The sequence below is a fragment of the Girardinichthys multiradiatus genome, chromosome 7 (genome assembly GCF_021462225.1).
Source record: "Girardinichthys multiradiatus isolate DD_20200921_A chromosome 7, DD_fGirMul_XY1, whole genome shotgun sequence".
In the NCBI taxonomy this organism is placed as follows: domain Eukaryota; kingdom Metazoa; phylum Chordata; class Actinopteri; order Cyprinodontiformes; family Goodeidae; genus Girardinichthys; species Girardinichthys multiradiatus.
Window position 1 is genome coordinate 41286904 of NC_061800.1, and position 17501 is coordinate 41304404.

The 17501-nt window shown below is 41.6% G+C and overlaps 1 protein-coding gene across 2 annotated transcripts; it reads left to right on the forward strand.

The window, feature by feature from the left end:
* Nucleotides 1–6076: 6076 nt before the first annotated feature.
* LOC124871036 (interferon-induced protein 44-like) lies at nucleotides 6077–10232 on the forward strand. Of its 2 annotated transcripts, XM_047369958.1 has the most exons (9): nucleotides 6077–6343; nucleotides 6606–6641; nucleotides 6883–6903; nucleotides 6977–7010; nucleotides 8000–8201; nucleotides 8523–8681; nucleotides 8795–8963; nucleotides 9153–9253; nucleotides 9326–10232. In XM_047369958.1, exons 1-9 carry the CDS (start codon nucleotides 6313–6315, stop codon nucleotides 9485–9487), a joined length of 915 nt encoding a protein of 304 aa, XP_047225914.1. In that variant the 5' UTR covers nucleotides 6077–6312; the 3' UTR covers nucleotides 9488–10232. The 2 variants fall into 2 exon arrangements, with proteins under 2 accessions (XP_047225914.1, XP_047225915.1); XM_047369959.1 differs by lacking the exon at nucleotides 6606–6641 and having other exon boundaries at nucleotides 6078–6343.
* Nucleotides 10233–17501: the final 7269 nt, after the last annotated feature.

Consider the following 17501-nt stretch of genomic DNA (forward strand, 5'->3'; position numbering starts at 1 on the left):
ACACTGGGCGCTTTGACAGCGGGCCCTCTCCCTGAGTGCCTCATCTGGGGAAAGAACCAGTGATGCGATGCAGTGATCCACAGGGGGCATACGGTCCAGACCATGCTCCCCAGGATTGCGCATGCACACCAGGATCCATGCGTCCCGACCATGGTGGGAGAAGCTTCTAGGATCCCTCCAGCAGCGCTGAAGCTCTTCCAAGAAGGCCGGCGACGGTGGCACCTCGAACGGAGGGGCCGCCGGAGCCCGGCGAAAAAACGGGTTTCCCGTTGGCCGGGCCACGGGTACATCGTCCAGGTCAACCTTGGCCAAGGCTGCCAAAATAATTGCCCGTAACGGGCATGGCTCCTCCCCTGGGCCAGAGCTAACTGAACTCCCACGGGAATTACCTGAGCCATCATTTCCTCCAATACTCGGGGGATCCCGATCCTGAAGGTCTGGGTAGGGGTCCCATTGGTCCCCGAGGGACTGGAACTCCGAATTGGAAGCCCTCACAGAGATTCCATCATCTCCCAGGTCCTCCCCCGACTCCCAAGCTGCTGCTGCTTGGAAGGCAGGCGTGGAATCTGGGGCCTTGAGTAGAGCACTGAGCTGCTCCACCTCGGCCCTCAAAGAGTCCACTTCTTGCCGAGATGGGCGCTCCAGCCGAGGCCTCTTCCTCCGTGGGCTGCGGCATTCTTCCGCTGGTGCATCCCCCCGCCTCCCGGAACACGGTTGAGGCATCCCTGAGGGTGGCAGCTCATCCGCGAAGAGGAGATTTTCCACCGGACGTAGCCTGTTCTCTCTAACAGGCAACGGCAAAATGCCGCAGTTCATGCATGGGTCTGTCAGAGCTTCCCTGAGATGACCCAAGCCCAGGCATTTGGGGCACAGATCATGTCCGTCCTCTACTTGTAGAGGAGCCCCACATGAAGCGCACGCCAGCATCCCGCCACAGACGTGGGAAATGCAGGCAGGCACCAGGCCAACTGAGCGAGGACTTCAATAGAACTGAAGAATGCGGTCAGAGGCCTTTTTTAATCCACTGCTTCGTCAACACAGACACGAGCCAGGCAATCCAAGCGAGAACTGTGCAGCACAGAACGCAGTCAGAACATCCAGCTTCCCTGAAAACTGCAGCTCCACCGTTCTCAACAGGGGAAAAGAAGCGCCAGCATCAAGCTTCCTTCGGCTACTAGCATACGATACAATAAGCTCCGAAACACGGACTTATAGGAGCGACCAACCTGCGAACACGCGACGGTTGACAGCGAGAAGATCAAAGAGACCGAACGTAGCCTTCCACGTGCTACTTATAGACGCACGCCCAGGTGGGCTACGTGTCACGTGCGTGACTTTGTTCACATTTAATCTCCACCTGCGCGGAGCACGAGGAGACATATTCACTTTGTTTACTGCCACTGGCAGTCAGGACGGAATGAAATAGAACACATGTTTTTAAAGGACTGTTGACATATGGATGTAAAGTGCAGTTGAAGTTCACCCTAATACCAAGATTAGTGTATGATGTATCAGTACTGAAAGAAAACATATTTCTAAAAGGACAGAATATCTAAATCAGATGGCAAATAACAGAAAAGATTTTTCTAGTAACTTTGAGAAAATTCTGATTCACATCTGAGTTTGGAAGCTGAAGTATAGATCAGAAACCTGGCACCTGGCAGAAAAGGAGTCATAAATGAAACGTATTTGCTTTTTAATCTACAAAAGCCACTTAGCAAAACCTATGGCCCCTACAATAAAAGCAAATAAATTGTTTCACAGTGCTGTTAAAAGATCATTGACCTTTCAGATGGCAGCCATTTTGAAGTTCTAATAAGGTATAAGCACAGTGTGCAGCACTCTGCTCTGTCTCCCCCTCACTCACATCACAGATATTTAAAAAAGAAAAGCCCGAAGTTAGTTCAAAGTTATCGTATGGTTTATGAATCTATTGAACAGCCTGCATGTCTAAGTCAGATATAAGGTTGTTTTTCGAAGGGATGTCAGGAGCAGCGAGGACATTCATGGACTGCTGCTCTGGGTAAGGAAGCCAGGGCGACTGAGGAGCCAAGAAGTCAAGCACCGGGGACCAGGAACGGAGCTTCGATAACAAGGTAAGTTTCTAGTGATAAAAAAGAGATAGACTTGGAGGATGAAAAGCTCATTTTTTTTATCAAGTCCCCAAAGACCCCAAAAAACTTTACACAACAATGAGTCATTTACCAGTTCATACACACTGACAGTGTAAGCTACATTATAGCCATAGTTTTCCTGGGGCAGACTGACAGAAGTGGGGCTTCCATACAGTCGGTGCCACTGAGCCCCTAGACCACCATCAGCAGGCAAGGTGGGTGAAGTGTCTTGCCCAAGGACGCAACAACTGAGACAGACAGAGTGGGGGTTCAGACCGGCAACCCACCAGTTACAGGATGAACTCCTACTACTGTCGCCACAGTCACCCACATATAAATAAACTAAATTGAATTGAATAGTAGAGTAAGGACGAACTATGGAAAAAAGGTGGCAGGATTGGTGGCATGATGCCCGGTCATTCTCTCCTTAAACACAATGAAAACAACGTAGTAATACTCTTTACTGATTGCATTTTTGCAGTGGCTGGAGTGCAGATACTAATACTTCTGAATCTTGTGAGTAAGGCAGGTGTTATCTTTTATGTCTTTGTTTCAAAGATCTTTAAGTGGGGTATAAAATTTTAATACCAAGAAACATCAACAGACCCCCTGTTTAACGGCTTTATTATTCATTTGGAGCACTATACATTTTCCTAACAGTAAATTATACAATTTGCATGTAATGGCATAGAACGTCAGAATTGTTTTCTAGTTTGCATACAGATCTGCAGCAGGTCCCTCTGAATGAGCACCTGGCTCAACCAAGTGACCAAGTGACCTCATTGTAGACAACACTATGTTCTGCTGCTTGTCTACTGCAGATAAGTTCAATCTCAGCATTTATCTGAAGAAGCCTGCCTAGAACATGTGACCTATAGTAAACTCTGGTTTATCTGAAGCAACAGCAGGTACTTTCACGTTGAGTCTGCAGAGTTAATAATTATAAATGTGAGGATGAGCTGAAATAAGAGAAATATGATCCACTGCCCTTTCATCAACCAGATATTGCTGCAGCATTTGGGAGGAGCATGAAGGGTTTCTTGTGTTTCCTGAGGATAAAGATTACAGTCATCTAGATAGCAGGTAACAAATTAATGGACACGTTTTCTTTGTGTCACTCTGCGATAGTACAGAATACCTTGCAAAATAATTTATACTCTCTGAACTTTTCAGAAGTATTTGTGTCTCATCTGCACTTTGGATTTTATAAGGTGAATAAACACATAGTACTACATAAAATGTGGCTCTGACAGGAAATGAGTCATGGTTTTAACATGACATAGGCCTTTGCGAGAGCTTCCAGTAAATGGGAGCTTTTCCATGAAGTACTGACATCAGTGACTTGAAGTTGATGCTAAAGATAGCCAGAGGAGCTTAACGAACAGAGGGGTGTGGTCATTAAGGCAGATGACAGACCAGCAGCACCATCTGCAGAGGTTTCACAGCACAGGCTGGGAGACCAGTTAGGAGCCCATTGCATTGCAGGAGTTGGGTGGTATCTAGGGTTAGGTGCGGTCTGGTCTTCAGTTTTAGAGGTTTAGTTGGAGGTAAGGAGCTTTCATCCATGTCGATGTTAAAGAGACAGTCTGAGATTTGTGCAGAGACCACGTGGTCATCAGTTGAGAATGACGTACAGAGTTGGGTATGATTACCCATGTTATCAGATAATCCGGGCCAGGCATGTGATCCATGGCATGGTTTCCAAAGGTGGTTTATTTAGATATAGGTAGCAGTTGGATGTGTTTTCCATTTGTTGGTGTTTATGAAAATTTAAGCTCCTTGTTTATGACCTGAAACATTTGCATGACTCGATAAAAGTGTTCACTCCCTGTCTCTCCAGCTTCAGCTCTGATTTATGACAGAGTTAACAGCAGCTGGTTCTTTTTAGCCTGAGAGACGGTCACTCAAGCCTGAAGTAAGAGAGTACAGAGCTGTACAGAGTTCAGATTCTGTAGCAAACACATATTTAGGAAGGATTGGAACAGGTCTGATTGGTTGAAAGTGCAGCCGGGGTAGCACTGTTACCGAGCTTGATCCAGTTCACTGTGAGAGCCAGGATGGAAAGTAACAGGTGGTTGGCATAAGCAGTCATGAAATCTGCTTTGTTCACTACTGATCTGAAATTCCACAGTCCCGCAGACGAGTGAAGTGTGTTTGAGAGAGCAGAGGTTTTGAAGGTTGTTGTACTGTTTTGTCGTGTGAAACCTGAATAAGCCAAAGGCACTTTGTACATAAAATCCAGATAAATTGCTATTTGCAGTTGTAATATGATAAACACATTTAACGTGTATGAATACTTTTGCTAAAATAGCAAATATGTCTAATTTCCAGTTTAGCTCTGGAGTCCAAATCAATACCATTCAGATGCCTGGATCCATAGACAACAACCTCGGTGTTGCCTGAATATAAAACCAGAAAGTTCAATTAACTGATTGGATTTATTAGGCTTCATATAATGTGAACTGTATGCGAATACAGGTAAGTTTGATCAATATAATACAGGTCCTTCTCAAAATATTAGCATATTGTAATAAAGTTCATTATTTTCCATAATGTCATGATGAAAATTTAACATTCATATATTTTAGATTCATTGCACACTAACTGAAATATTTCAGGTCTTTTATTGTCTTAATACGGATGATTTTGGCATACAGCTCATGAAAACCCAAAATTCCTATCTCACAAAATTAGCATATTTCATCCGACCAATAAAAGAAAAGTGTTTTTAATACAAAAAACGTCAACCTTCAAATAATCATGTACAGTTATGCACTCAATACTTGGTCGGGAATCCTTTTGCAGAAATGACTGCTTCAATGCGGCGTGGCATGGAGGCAATCAGCCTGTGGCACTGCTGAGGTCTTATGGAGGCCCAGGATGCTTCGATAGCGGCCTTTAGCTCATCCAGAGTGTTGGGTCTTGAGTCTCTCAACGTTCTCTTCACAATATCCCACAGATTCTCTATGGGGTTCAGGTCAGGAGAGTTGGCAGGCCAATTGAGCACAGTGATACCATGGTCAATAAACCATTTACCAGTGGTTTTGGCACTGTGAGCAGGTGCCAGGTCATGCTGAAAAATGAAATCTTCATCTCCATAAAGCTTTTCAGCAGATGGAAGCATGAAGTGCTCCAAAATCTCCTGATAGCTAGCTGCATTGACCCTGCCCTTGATAAAACACAGTGGACCAACACCAGCAGCTGACACGGCACCCCAGACCATCACTGACTGTGGGTACTTGACACTGGACTTCTGGCATTTCCTTCTCCCCAGTCTTCCTCTAGACTCTGGCACCTTGATTTCCGAATGACATGCAGAATTTGCTTTCATCCGAAAAAAGTACTTTGGACCACTGAGCAACAGTCCAGTGCTGCTTCTCTGTAGCCCAGGTCAGGCGCTTCTGCCGCTGTTTCTGGTTCAAAAGTGGCTTGACCTGGGGAATGCGGCACCTGTAGCCCATTTCCTGCACACGCCTGTGCACGGTGGCTCTGGATGTTTCTACTCCAGACTCAGTCCACTGCTTCCGCAGGTCCCCCATGGTCTGGAATCGGCCCTTCTCCACAATCTTCCCACTGAGGTGCCTTGATACAGCACTCTGGGAACAGCCTATTCGTTCAGAAATTTCTTTCTGTGTCTTACCCTCTTGCTTGAGGGTGTCAATAGTGGCCTTCTGGACAGCAGTCAGGTCGGCAGTCTTACCCATGATTGGGGTTTTGAGTGATGAACCAGGCTGGGAGTTTTAAAGGCCTCAGGAATCTTTTGCAGGTGTTTAGAGTTAACTTGTTGATTCAGATGATTAGGTTCATAGCTCGTTTAGAGACCCTTTTAATGATATGCTAATTTTGTGAGATAGGAATTTTGGGTTTTCATGAGCTGTATGCCACAATCATCCGTATTAAGACAATAAAAGACCTGAAATATTTCAGTTAGTGTGCAATGAATCTAAAATATATGAATGTCAAATTGTCATCATGACATTATGGAAAATAATGAACTTTATCACAATATGCTAATATTTTGAGAAGGACCTGTATAAAGTCATGCCATGCTCTGCTATAATTTCATCAGGTGGAAACAGAAAGTGAAAGTAAAAGTAAGGGATTTATTATAAGTCATGAGGCTGACCAGAGCAGGGGTCATTATTTAAGAGGAGGTGGTTGCTGTTGGTCCATTTTGCAGCAGAGCAGCAACAGCAAGATGTCTAAACCAACAAATTGGGGATTTTATGGTGAGTGCATTTCCCTTCAGATGACTTTACTATATATTTACAGGAATTGATTCACAAAAGCTTAGATAAAATATTTAACACGAGCAGAAAGAATCAGACTTTTTCAGTAGATTCTAAACAAAACCTTCAGTTTCAGACTCATCTGATGATTTTTTCACAAGTAAATCCTGTAGAAGAATTCTGCACAATGTTTCATGAACAGCTCATTTACCATACAATGACCATCATCATCTTTTGCTCTATTGCTTTTTCTGTTTTTTAGTAGTTAGACAGCATAGGGGAGACAGGGAGCATTTTGGTAAGTTAAGGTGTCAAACTCTACACTGCCTAATGTAGCAAAATTATTATCTTCTGCTCCTGATGCTGAAACTGATTTAAAGGAAAATTAAAGATTTTAAATGTTTGTTTGAGTTTGGATTAAATAGAAAAGCTAACAACACTTTGCCGTTATACTTTTTGAATTTGTAGCTGATGTGATTGAAGAAAATCATTCAGCACCAGTTTGATTAATGTTCTTCTGTTTTTTGTCTTTGATGAAGTTCAGGCGGCTGAGTCTCCAAGTGAGTGATTACATTTTCTTTCTAAAAATGTTTCAGTCATTCTTGCTGAATAATAATTCATGTTTCTGTTCAGCTCTGGACGAACCGTGGAGGGAACTACGCTGGGGGTGAGTTTATAGTAACTCAGAACTCACAAAAGAAGTTAAAAGCGCTGAGTGGGCTCTTTGTTTGAAGTTCTGCTGGGGCTAGCTGGGTTCTGGTCAGAGTTTGGCCCAAAGAGGATTGTGAGTGAGGAGAAAATGGAGGAAGGAAGTGGATCAGGAATGAGGTTGCTGGAACTAAACCATAAAGGGCAGTGAAGCTGAATCTAAAACAAAAAGATGTGAAACCTTAAATAGCTGATTACTTTTTAAACTCATCATAGATGGACCATCATCAAACAGGAGAAACCCAATTCAAATCATTTAGTTAACCGACAGATTACTGGGAGGGATTAAAAGTCTCATAATATTGGGAAACAGTTTACATTTAAAATGTCTTGCAATTTTATTTGAACTATTTGCATTGTTTTCTAAACTGTTGGACACAAAAATATGAATAAAAAAATAATAAAAGGAATTTTAAAGTTAGAGACATCCATGATTACAATGTGGCTGGGAGAGCTCATTAGGGGAATACAAAACAATGCAATTGGATTGAGGAGATTTAATGTGCAATGATTCAAATTTAAATGGTTAATAAAATTTTCAGTGACTTGTGTGTGAGACACAGCAAGATTTTATAGATGTTTCTTTAAAGAGGTCGTGGATGGAAACTGGGCAATAAGGAAATTTAGCTGGAAGAAAATGTTATTCATATCGGAGGAATCCCCAATTAATGATTTTCCACGATGTATGTAAAGCACTTTGTTCAATATCAATCAATGAAGCCTGACTGGTACATAACCAGATTGTAGCTATAACTGTTTAAATCTTTATATCTTAGTGAAACTTTAAGAAATACCCTTAATGTAACTTAGGTGAATGTTTGTTTTATTGAATTCTTCTGTGTGTTTTTGGTTCTTACTGGGTTTGGATCCTGTTGGACTGAATATTTTCTGTTGTGTCTTGTTCATTTTAGGACAGAACCAACTAACTCATGTACTTTACGTTCTCAGAGAAAAACAGAAGACTCTTCAATATGCGCAGAAATACATGCCTGAAAAAGATGATATCCGGTACCTACGAGTCCTTCTTTACGGACCCGTCGGAGCTGGGAAGTCCAGTTTTATCAATTCTGTCAGTAACGTCCTTCGAGGTCGGATGACGATTCCTGCTTTGGCCAGTGCGACCACCTCCGACAAAAGCTTCACCAAAAAGGTAAGAAATATAAGATGTTTCTGTTCATCTTCCAGAATCAAGTCAATTCTGCTGTGGGACCTTTGTAGAACTTTAAATACTGTATAACAGAACCAGAGCAGGTCAAACTGGATTATGTCATCTGTTGTTTGAACACTGAATCTGGATCATGTTTGGATTTCTGTGTTCATAAGGTCTGTCTGCTCAAATGGAGATCATCTCTGACCTTCCTTCTGTTTTATGCCCGTTGGTTCTGTGACATTTAATGGATCGATCAGAAAAATGAATGCATCAGTAACAGAAATTTTCTCTAATCCATATTTTGTTTTTTCTGTGTTTCAGTATGAAACTCATAAATTAATTAAAGGACGAGGAAGCTCAAAGACTTTTTATCCTGTGGTCTTCAATGACATCATGGGTCTGGAAGATGGGGACAGCCGTGGAGTTCATGCTGATGACATCAAGCTGGCTTTGAGAGGAAATGTTAAGGAGGGCCACAAGGTGCAACACCTGCTAAAACCACAAATCAATGAATTAATGTACCCCCTGATTTAAAGATCAGAGTTATGTTTGTTTGAAACACAGTTCATGCTGTGTTTTTTGCTCTTTTCCAGTTCAACCCGGTTTCTCCACTAACTCAAGATGATCCAGGCTACAACCCGACCCCCTCTGCTGATGACAGAGTTCATGTGCTGGTCTGTGTGATGTCTGCCAACGCTCCACAGATTAAATCATCAGTTCTGGAGAAGATGAGTAAGATCAGAGAAACAGCCAGTGACCTGGGTGAGTTTACAGAGAATGGTCCCATCTGGACTACATACCAACAGAACAGATCTAAAATGAGGTCCAACATCAGTGTCTCTGGCTCCAACCTGAAGGAGACTTTATCTGCATTTACTGTCTCTCACTTTAACCTTTCAAACTGATAAAAACACAGGAATTATTTACTTGGGAGAGCTTCTTTTCCTGCAGGAATTCCTCAAATGGCCATGATGACGCACATCGATGAAGCCTGTGGCGAAACTGAGATGGACTTGAGGAATGTGTACAAGAGCAAGCACCTGAGAAAAAAGGTGAGTTTCAGTTCATTTGTTCAGAGATATAACACAAAAACGTTGCAGACTGTGACTGGTTTTATTGTTCAGATGAAAGACTTCAGTGCAGCAGTGGGAATCCCAATGAACTGCATCTTTCCTGTGAAGAACTACAGCGAAGAAATCGACCTGAACGATGATGTTGATATTCTGATCCTGAGCGCCCTGAGGAAAATTATCGATTTTGGAGACGATTTCGTCGAGAAGATTTAAGCTGAGTTTTAGAGGCAACCTTAAGGTGGAAGAAGTTCAGTTACATATACTGTATATTGGATACAGTTAAGGCTTCATTCAGTTGCTTTAAGCTAGGTCGTTTTATATTTTGGAATCCTGCTTTGGAAATAAAGGCAATGCAGCATTTAGCGGAGTAAGCCTTCAGTTTTATTAAATTATTTCAACTTTGAATAAAACTTGATGTTACACTTTTAAGTGAAACTTATGCAAGGATAACAGTGCAAAAGAGCAAATGCAGCTCTTCCAACTTCAGATTTGCATGTGAAATTATGACAGAGGAAAAACATTGTGGGTTATTGCAATGTTAAATAACAGGACAATGTCTACTCTTTTGAATAAGCAGAAATTATTGTAAATCAGGACTGAAAACATGACTGTTTACTGCAGCCATGTCTTAATTTTTTAGTTTCTTAAAAATGTAAACAGTTCTTTTGTTTACATGATTTTCTGTCATGTTTTTATGCTTTTATTGGACGTTTCCTTGAGCCTTTGATTTATCAGGTGACTGCCTGTTATTTATGTGAAGCACTTTGAATGAGGGGGCTGTACAAATAAACTCGCTTTGCCTTTTATTTATCAGTATTACAGTGCAGACGCAGTTGCTATGTAATGTGGTACAATGTTAATGTCTAGGCTGTTTGGTCGATTGGAAATGATGTGATTTTAATGTAAGAGGAAGATTCAATGTTCGATCAGTTTGAATAAACTCCATCGATCTCACTTATTAATCTCGCCAGTTTAATAATTATTAGTTTATTTGTTGAGTTGGCAGCAACTCTTAAAAATTATTGTTCTGTAAAACAAGGTAGACCTGATGAAAATAGGTAAGAAATCTCTCATTTACCAACATCTACCATAGCTAGCAGGACTGCAGATGCTAGCTGGTGTCGGATATCAATCACCTCCACCCTGGGACGACTTTCTTCCAATTCAACAAATGAGATTTAGTCAGAGGTTTATATTCTGTTTGTTTGTGCAAGCGTAATTTTGAAGATATTAACATCCAAAGGTTGCGACACCCCCTGGTGGTCACAGACAAAATGCATGTCACGATTTTGTATTTCTTTATTTTATACGTTTATATATTTAGACTTATGGTGGTTCAACACTTTTGCAGCACATAGCAGCACAGAGTGCAAACCAATGACCCATTTTTTGTTTGAGTTGGGTAATGTGAAGAAGCCTAGTTGACCTTTCAAGACCTACCCACAAACTTTTACTAACATCTTTAAAATGACAGCGGCCAAAACACTTATTTTTCTGGACGAACCTAACACAAAATGTTTGACACTATTTTTTTTAATCTAAAATAATATTGGGGTGGTTATCAATACAGTCCTCTCCTTGGTCTATTCACAGTAGAAATGCTGTCCAACAACCATTCAGCTGATAAACTCATAAGGCTGTTCAAGCAACAGTTCAGAGCTGCTTCAAGGGAAAAACACAACAATGAAGCTATCAACTGATTTGACCCTCTTATTCCACAGTTAAATAAATGAAAGCTCTTTCTATAGTTACAAATCACAGGCTAACTTCAGCTTGTACACAACAGAACGTGCCTGCTAACACTGTTTAGTTCAACTGTAACTTGTTATTAAAAAGTATAAGTTTTAGCATTCACTCTTCACCTTCCAAAATAAGTTACTCTGAAGAGAAAACCTAAAGGTGAATTTATTGAATTCTTTCCTCTGTCGAGTTACTTTCGATGCTTGAGTTATAGCAGTGGGAAGCCATAAAATAATGGGAAACAAGTGGGGTACAGGTGGTGCTGTTGTTGTTTAAATTGTTCACAAAAAGAAGAAAAGAAAAAGAATTTAAAAAAAATTTAATGCAAGCTTTCTCTGTTTTCTCCTCAGGCTGCAAATACTTAAGTACAACAGTGTTGCTTAAAGGGTTAAAAATAATAATAATAAGGGTGGATTTGACATTTAGTTGTCCACTAAAATTAGTAAAAGCTTTTTCTTTACAGAGCAGGTAAGGTTAAACTCTAGGGTTGATAGATCTGTGTATGTAGATCTGAATGAATCAACTCAAGGTTTTCACAGTTTTGTCTTTTGTAAGCTATGTACTGTATATCAATTATAATTTATCCTCCAAAGTGGGTTTATGTCTTAACCAGAGTTGATTTGTTGACAAGAAAAGTTTGCCACAGTTTTTCTTCAACAATCTTTTATTACATCTTATATGAAAAAATGCTAAACATTTTCGTTAATACTGATAGTGGAAAAATTCAAATAGGTCATCCTGTTTAGTGTCTGTTTTACTATGTGTGTCCTAAATCAGTTTGTTGTCCATGAAATGTCCAGTTCAGACCAGATCTACTCTTGCCAGAAGTACTGGAAATGAAAGGTTTGACCTGAGACACGTGAAACACAGGATGAATACGTAGGCTGGAAGGCAGTCGAAGACGAAGGGCAGAAGGACTGATTACAGAGTCAATAATGTAGGGACCAATGAAGCGAGGAGACAGTTTTTTGGACATAGCCTTCAACGGAATGTCCCGAGAGGACAACCAAACTCTTTGGCCAGGACAGTAGGCAGGAGCAGGCCGCCGCCTGCGGTCAGCGTATTTCTTGTTCTGGTCTGCTGTGCGAAGGAGAGCTCTGGTAGCATTACCCCAGATCCGTTTACAACGGCGTATGTGGTGACAAACGGAAGCAACAGCTATGTCCTTTTCATCTGCGGGAAACAGAGGTGGCTGGTCACCAAATGGTGAGAGGCCGATAGCAGATGAAATTTGTGAGTTGATTGCATATTCTACCCAGGGGAGATAAACACACCAGTCAAGAGGTTCAGTAGCTGTCATGCATCTGAGCATGGACTCCTTCTGCTGGTTCATGCGTTCGGTCTGTCCATTAGATTGGGGGTGGTAACCTGATGTCAGGGAGGCCTTGGCTCCTAGGGCCAAACAAAACTGTTTCCAAACATGAGAAATACATTGGGGGCCACCATCTGACAAAATGTCTTGAGGTAGGTCATGAAGGCGAAAAACATGCTGAACTAACAGCTGAGCAGTTTGGAAAGCAGATGGAAGTCTTTTTAGGGGTACAAGGTGGCAGGACTTAGAAAAGCGGTCCACAATAGTAAAGATGACCGTATTTCCTTTGAATATGGGCAAACCAGTTACACAATCTAGGGCTATGTGTGACCAAGGGCATTTGGGAGTACTGAGAGGTTGGAGTAACCCATAAGGATGCTGGTTACCCGATTTTTGCCTGGCACAGACCAAGCAAGCCTGCACATATTCCGTGACATCCTTGTGAAGGGATGGCCACCAAAATCGCCTGGAAATGAGTGAGATGGTTCTGCTAACCCCTGTCCAGGTGAACACATCGTTAGTGGAGGTCAAGGCGGTGAGTGGGACAGCTATTAAGCTAAAGTTCTTAATGAACCTACGATAAAGGTTCGCAAATCCAAGAAACCGTTGTAGCAGCTTGCGGGAGTCCGGGACAGGCCACTCCAGTCCAGCCTTGATCTTCTCAGGGTCTGAGCGAACCTGTCCACCCTCCATGATGTATCCCAAAAATGTGACAGATGTTTTATGGAACTCACATTGTTCAGCTTTCACAAACAGTCGATTCTCCAATAATCTCTGGAGGACTAAACGGACGTGATGTGCTCTTCAATGTCCTTAGAGTAGATCAAGATGTCATCAAGGTAGACAAAAACATTCAAAAAATCCCTAAGAACATCATTGATTAGAGATTGAAAAACCGCTGGTGCGTTACTCAGTCCAAAAGGCATGACCAGATATCCAAAATTGCCTAACGGGGTTTTAAAGGCTGTCTTCCACTCGTCCCCCTGGCAGATCCTAACTAAGTGGTAGGCGTTACGGAGATCTAATTTACTGAATATAGTTGAACCATGAACAGGTTCAAAAGCCGAGGAAAGGAGTGGGAGAGGATATTTATTTTTTACTGTGATTTGGTCAAGTCCCCTATAGTTGATACAAGGACGGAGAGAACCATCCTTTTTACCCACAAAGAAAAAACCTGCTCTGCGTGGAGATGAAGAGGGGCGAATTAAACCTGTTACCAGTGACTCTTTAATATAGTCTTCCATGACTTTTCTCTCTGGTCATGAGATGTTATAAAGCCTACTGGAAGGTAGGGGGGCACCGGGAAGCAAATCGATTGCACACTCATAGGGTCTATGCGGAGGCAATGATAAGGCCTTAGTTTTACTAAAAACTAACCTTAGATCGTGGTCCTCTGAAGGAACATTAGAGAGATCGGAAATCTCACATTCTGCTGGAGTTGAATCCGATGGTAGAGAGGCGACTGCTGATTGCAGGCAAGAGGAAAGACAGTTAGAGGACCAGGATTCAACTCGGCTTTCTGCCCAGTTAATGTGAGGGTTGTGCTTTTTAAGCCAAGGGAAACCTAAAACAATGGAGTTCAAGGCGATGGGGAACACAAAAAAAGAAATCTCCTTCCCGTGATTACCAGAAAGGATTAGAGTCAAAAGTTTGGTTCGATGAGTGATTCGTGGTAAATCTTGCCCATTTAATGATGAAACTGAGGTGTTGGAAGCGGCTCAGTCTCAATCTGAGCCTCACTAACTAAAGAGGGAAAGAGACTGATTGTCAAAGTGCAGGTGGACTGAGTGAATCTGATTACAAGCTGACTGTGGCAGGGAGTGAAAATATAACAGAAAAACGATGATACAATCTAACCCAAGGGAACGCTTACAGAACATAAACTAGAATGCTTTACGAACAAAACACAAGAATCATTATGAAACTAAACCTAAGGAATGAACAAACAAACTATAATCAGACAAGAAACAAAACACAACTTGGAGAACAATCATAATCAGAAAACCCAAAACAAAACAAACACCCTCAAATCGTGGGATAAGGATTTATTCTTAATGCAATTCACACACCTTCAGATCAGTAAAATTAGGTTCACAGCTAGATAGATGAAAAGGGATACATCAAGTCTTATGCAACAAATTAAACAATACAACTGGGAATACTTAAAAAGATTCTAAAACAGTGCAAAGGCAGCAAGAAAGTACTGTACATAATAAAAACAGACACCCAGAACATGTATCTGTGCATAACTGGGGGTGCCAGAAACTCAGTGGTAGAGCAGGTGCACCATCTGCGAATGCTACAGTCCTTGACACAGCTGGCCCAGGTTTTCTGGCCTCGGATCATTTAATGCATGTCTTCCCCCTCTCTCTATCCAGTTGCTAATAAACAAATGCCACTAATGCCACAAATACCCTAGAAAAACGGTGCTATGGGTATTCATTTGTTTTCTTATGGTGGAATAAATATAATGATGCCTTTGTTGTTTGACAGTTTGTTGTTTTGGTCTTGCAGGTCCAGAGTAGAGAGTGACACGGGAGTGGATTTTTTCTCCTGTCCCATCCCGCTCCCACAGAAAAATGTCTTGTCCCATCCCAATCCCAGGCCAGCATAAAAAAAAATCCGGTCCCATCCCACTCCTGGTAAATTGACTCCCACTCCCATCCCGCTCCCATTTAGAACGACTCCCACTCCTGTGACTCTCCCATTCGTTTAGTCTTTTGGCAATTTCTTTCTTTGAAGGACCAGTTAGATCCCTGCTTTTAGCTGTAGTAAAGGCCAGTTAAAGTAAAAAGAATAATAATGAAGAAATAATAAAATATCAAACAAGGAAACAGACCCTGCCTATCTCAGTTGAATAAACAAAATGTACATAGTTGTATTTTACTCATTTATTAAGTGATTGTTTCCTTTGAACAATGACATTACTTTTATGTTTCAAGTTGCTGAAATGAGAGAGAAATGCACCTAGTAAGAGAACTGTACTTGTTGAACAAAAGGCCAAAAAGGCATTACCTTCACAATTTAGAAACTGTACCTCAATGGTTCACAGCCCTGGTCCTCAGGGACCTCTTCCCTGCAGGTTTTAGATGTTTGTCTGCTCCAGAACACCTGATTCAAATTCTGACATGACCTCCTATACAGGCATCAAGAATGGAGGGTTAAACTGGATAAAATTAATACAATAAAATCATCATTAAATAAATAAATGTTGTGAATGTTCCATAAGTGAAGTAAATGTAACATGAAAGAAATGTAACATTAAATGTGCCATTAAATTAAAGGTACCATTTATTTATTTAATACATCATCAGATAGAATAAATGTACCATTATATCATGAAATGGACTATTATGCAATTAAATGTGCCACTGAATAATTAAGTATAATTTTAAAGACGACATGACGTAATTAGTGGTACACTTAATATTTAATGATGTATTAAAATAAATTGTACATTTAAAGGTTCATTCAATTTTTTTCTATTTCACAACATATTTATTTAATATCTTCCCTTGATGAAGCCTTTCTACGGAGTCCGCGAGGGGACATGGGGGAATTTTTTTTTCTTTTGCGTTCTCACGCAATAGTCTTTGCGTTATCTCGCAATACTTTGTGGGAGATCCGTTTTTGAGATTTATTGAGTTTTATTTTGAAATCGGCCTTAAATAAAATGATCTTCAATCAGACTTAAAGACAGTTTTTATCCACAAGCTGTCAAACTACTGAACTCTGGACAATAATACTGCACGAAACCACATCTGTGACACTTTATTTGCTTATTGCTGCTGCATGATGTGTACTTTTTTTGCACGCCATTAGTGCTTTTGTTTTTATCGTGATTTGAACGGTTCTTCTAACCCTAAGCATTTAATCGCATTGTTGACTCCATGTTAACCTGCATATGACAAATAAACCATATCAATGACATATCAGTGCTGTTTATTTTATGAACAGTTTGTCAAATGTGCTGCTGTTCCAAAATGCACAGCTTTCTCAAGGTGATTAACAACTTTTGCGAGCGAATGCAGAAGTACTGCGTGGGGACGAGAAAGGAAAAAAAAATCAGAATCAGGATCAGCTTTATTGCCAAGTTCGTACATACAAACAAGGAATTTGACTCCGGTACACTTTGTTCTTTTGTTCTGTTTTTGCATTACAGAATATACAAATTTACAATTTACAATGTACAATATGCACATATCTAATAGAAAAGGTGCATTTGCAACATCTGTATGCTGTTGTTTGGTACTCTATTAAATGTTCATCAGAGAAACAGCCTGGGGGAAGAAACTGTCTCTGTGGCGGCTGGTTTTAGTAAACAGTGCTCTGTAGCGGCAGCCTGAAGGTAAAATTCTGAACAGTTTATGTGCAGGGTGTGTGGGGTCTGCAGAGATTTTAGCAGCTCTTTTCTTGACCCTAGACTTGTATAAGTCCTGGATGGAGGGAAGGCCGGCCCTGATTATTCTCTCTGCAGTCCTGATTGTTCGTTGCAGTCTGGACCTGTCCTGTTTTGTGGATGAACCAAACCACACTGAGATGGATGAAGACAGGACAGACTGAATGATGGCAGTGTAGAAGATGACCAACAGCTCCTGTGGAAGGTTGAACTTCTTGAGTTGCCTCAGGAAGTACAGTCTCTGCTGGGCCTTCTTTCGAACAGTGTCTATGTGTGAAGACCATCTCAGGTCCTCAGAGATGGTGGTTCCTAAGAACCTGAAGTGGTCCACGGCCAATACAGTGTTGTTGAGGATGGTGAGTGGGGTGTATGGAGGTGGTGTTCTCCGAAAGTCCACCACCATTTCCACAGTCTTGACTGGGTTGAGTTCCATGTAGTTCTGACTGCACCAGTGTACCAGCCGATCCACCTGCTGTCTGTATGCAGACTCATCACTGTCCTGGATCAGTCCAATGACAGTGGTGTCGTCTGCAAACTTAAGGAGTTTCACGGACGAGTCCGATGAGGTGCAGTCATTTGTGTACAGAGAGAAGAGGAGTGGGGATAGAACACACCCCTGGGGGGCACCAGTACTTATTGATCTGGATCGGGAGAAGATGCTCCCCAGTATCACCTGCTGCTGTCGGTCCGTCAGGAAGCTGTTGATCCACTGACAGGTGGAGGCTGGAACGTTGAGCTGGGTGAGCTTCTGGTGGAGGATGTCTGTTATGATGGTG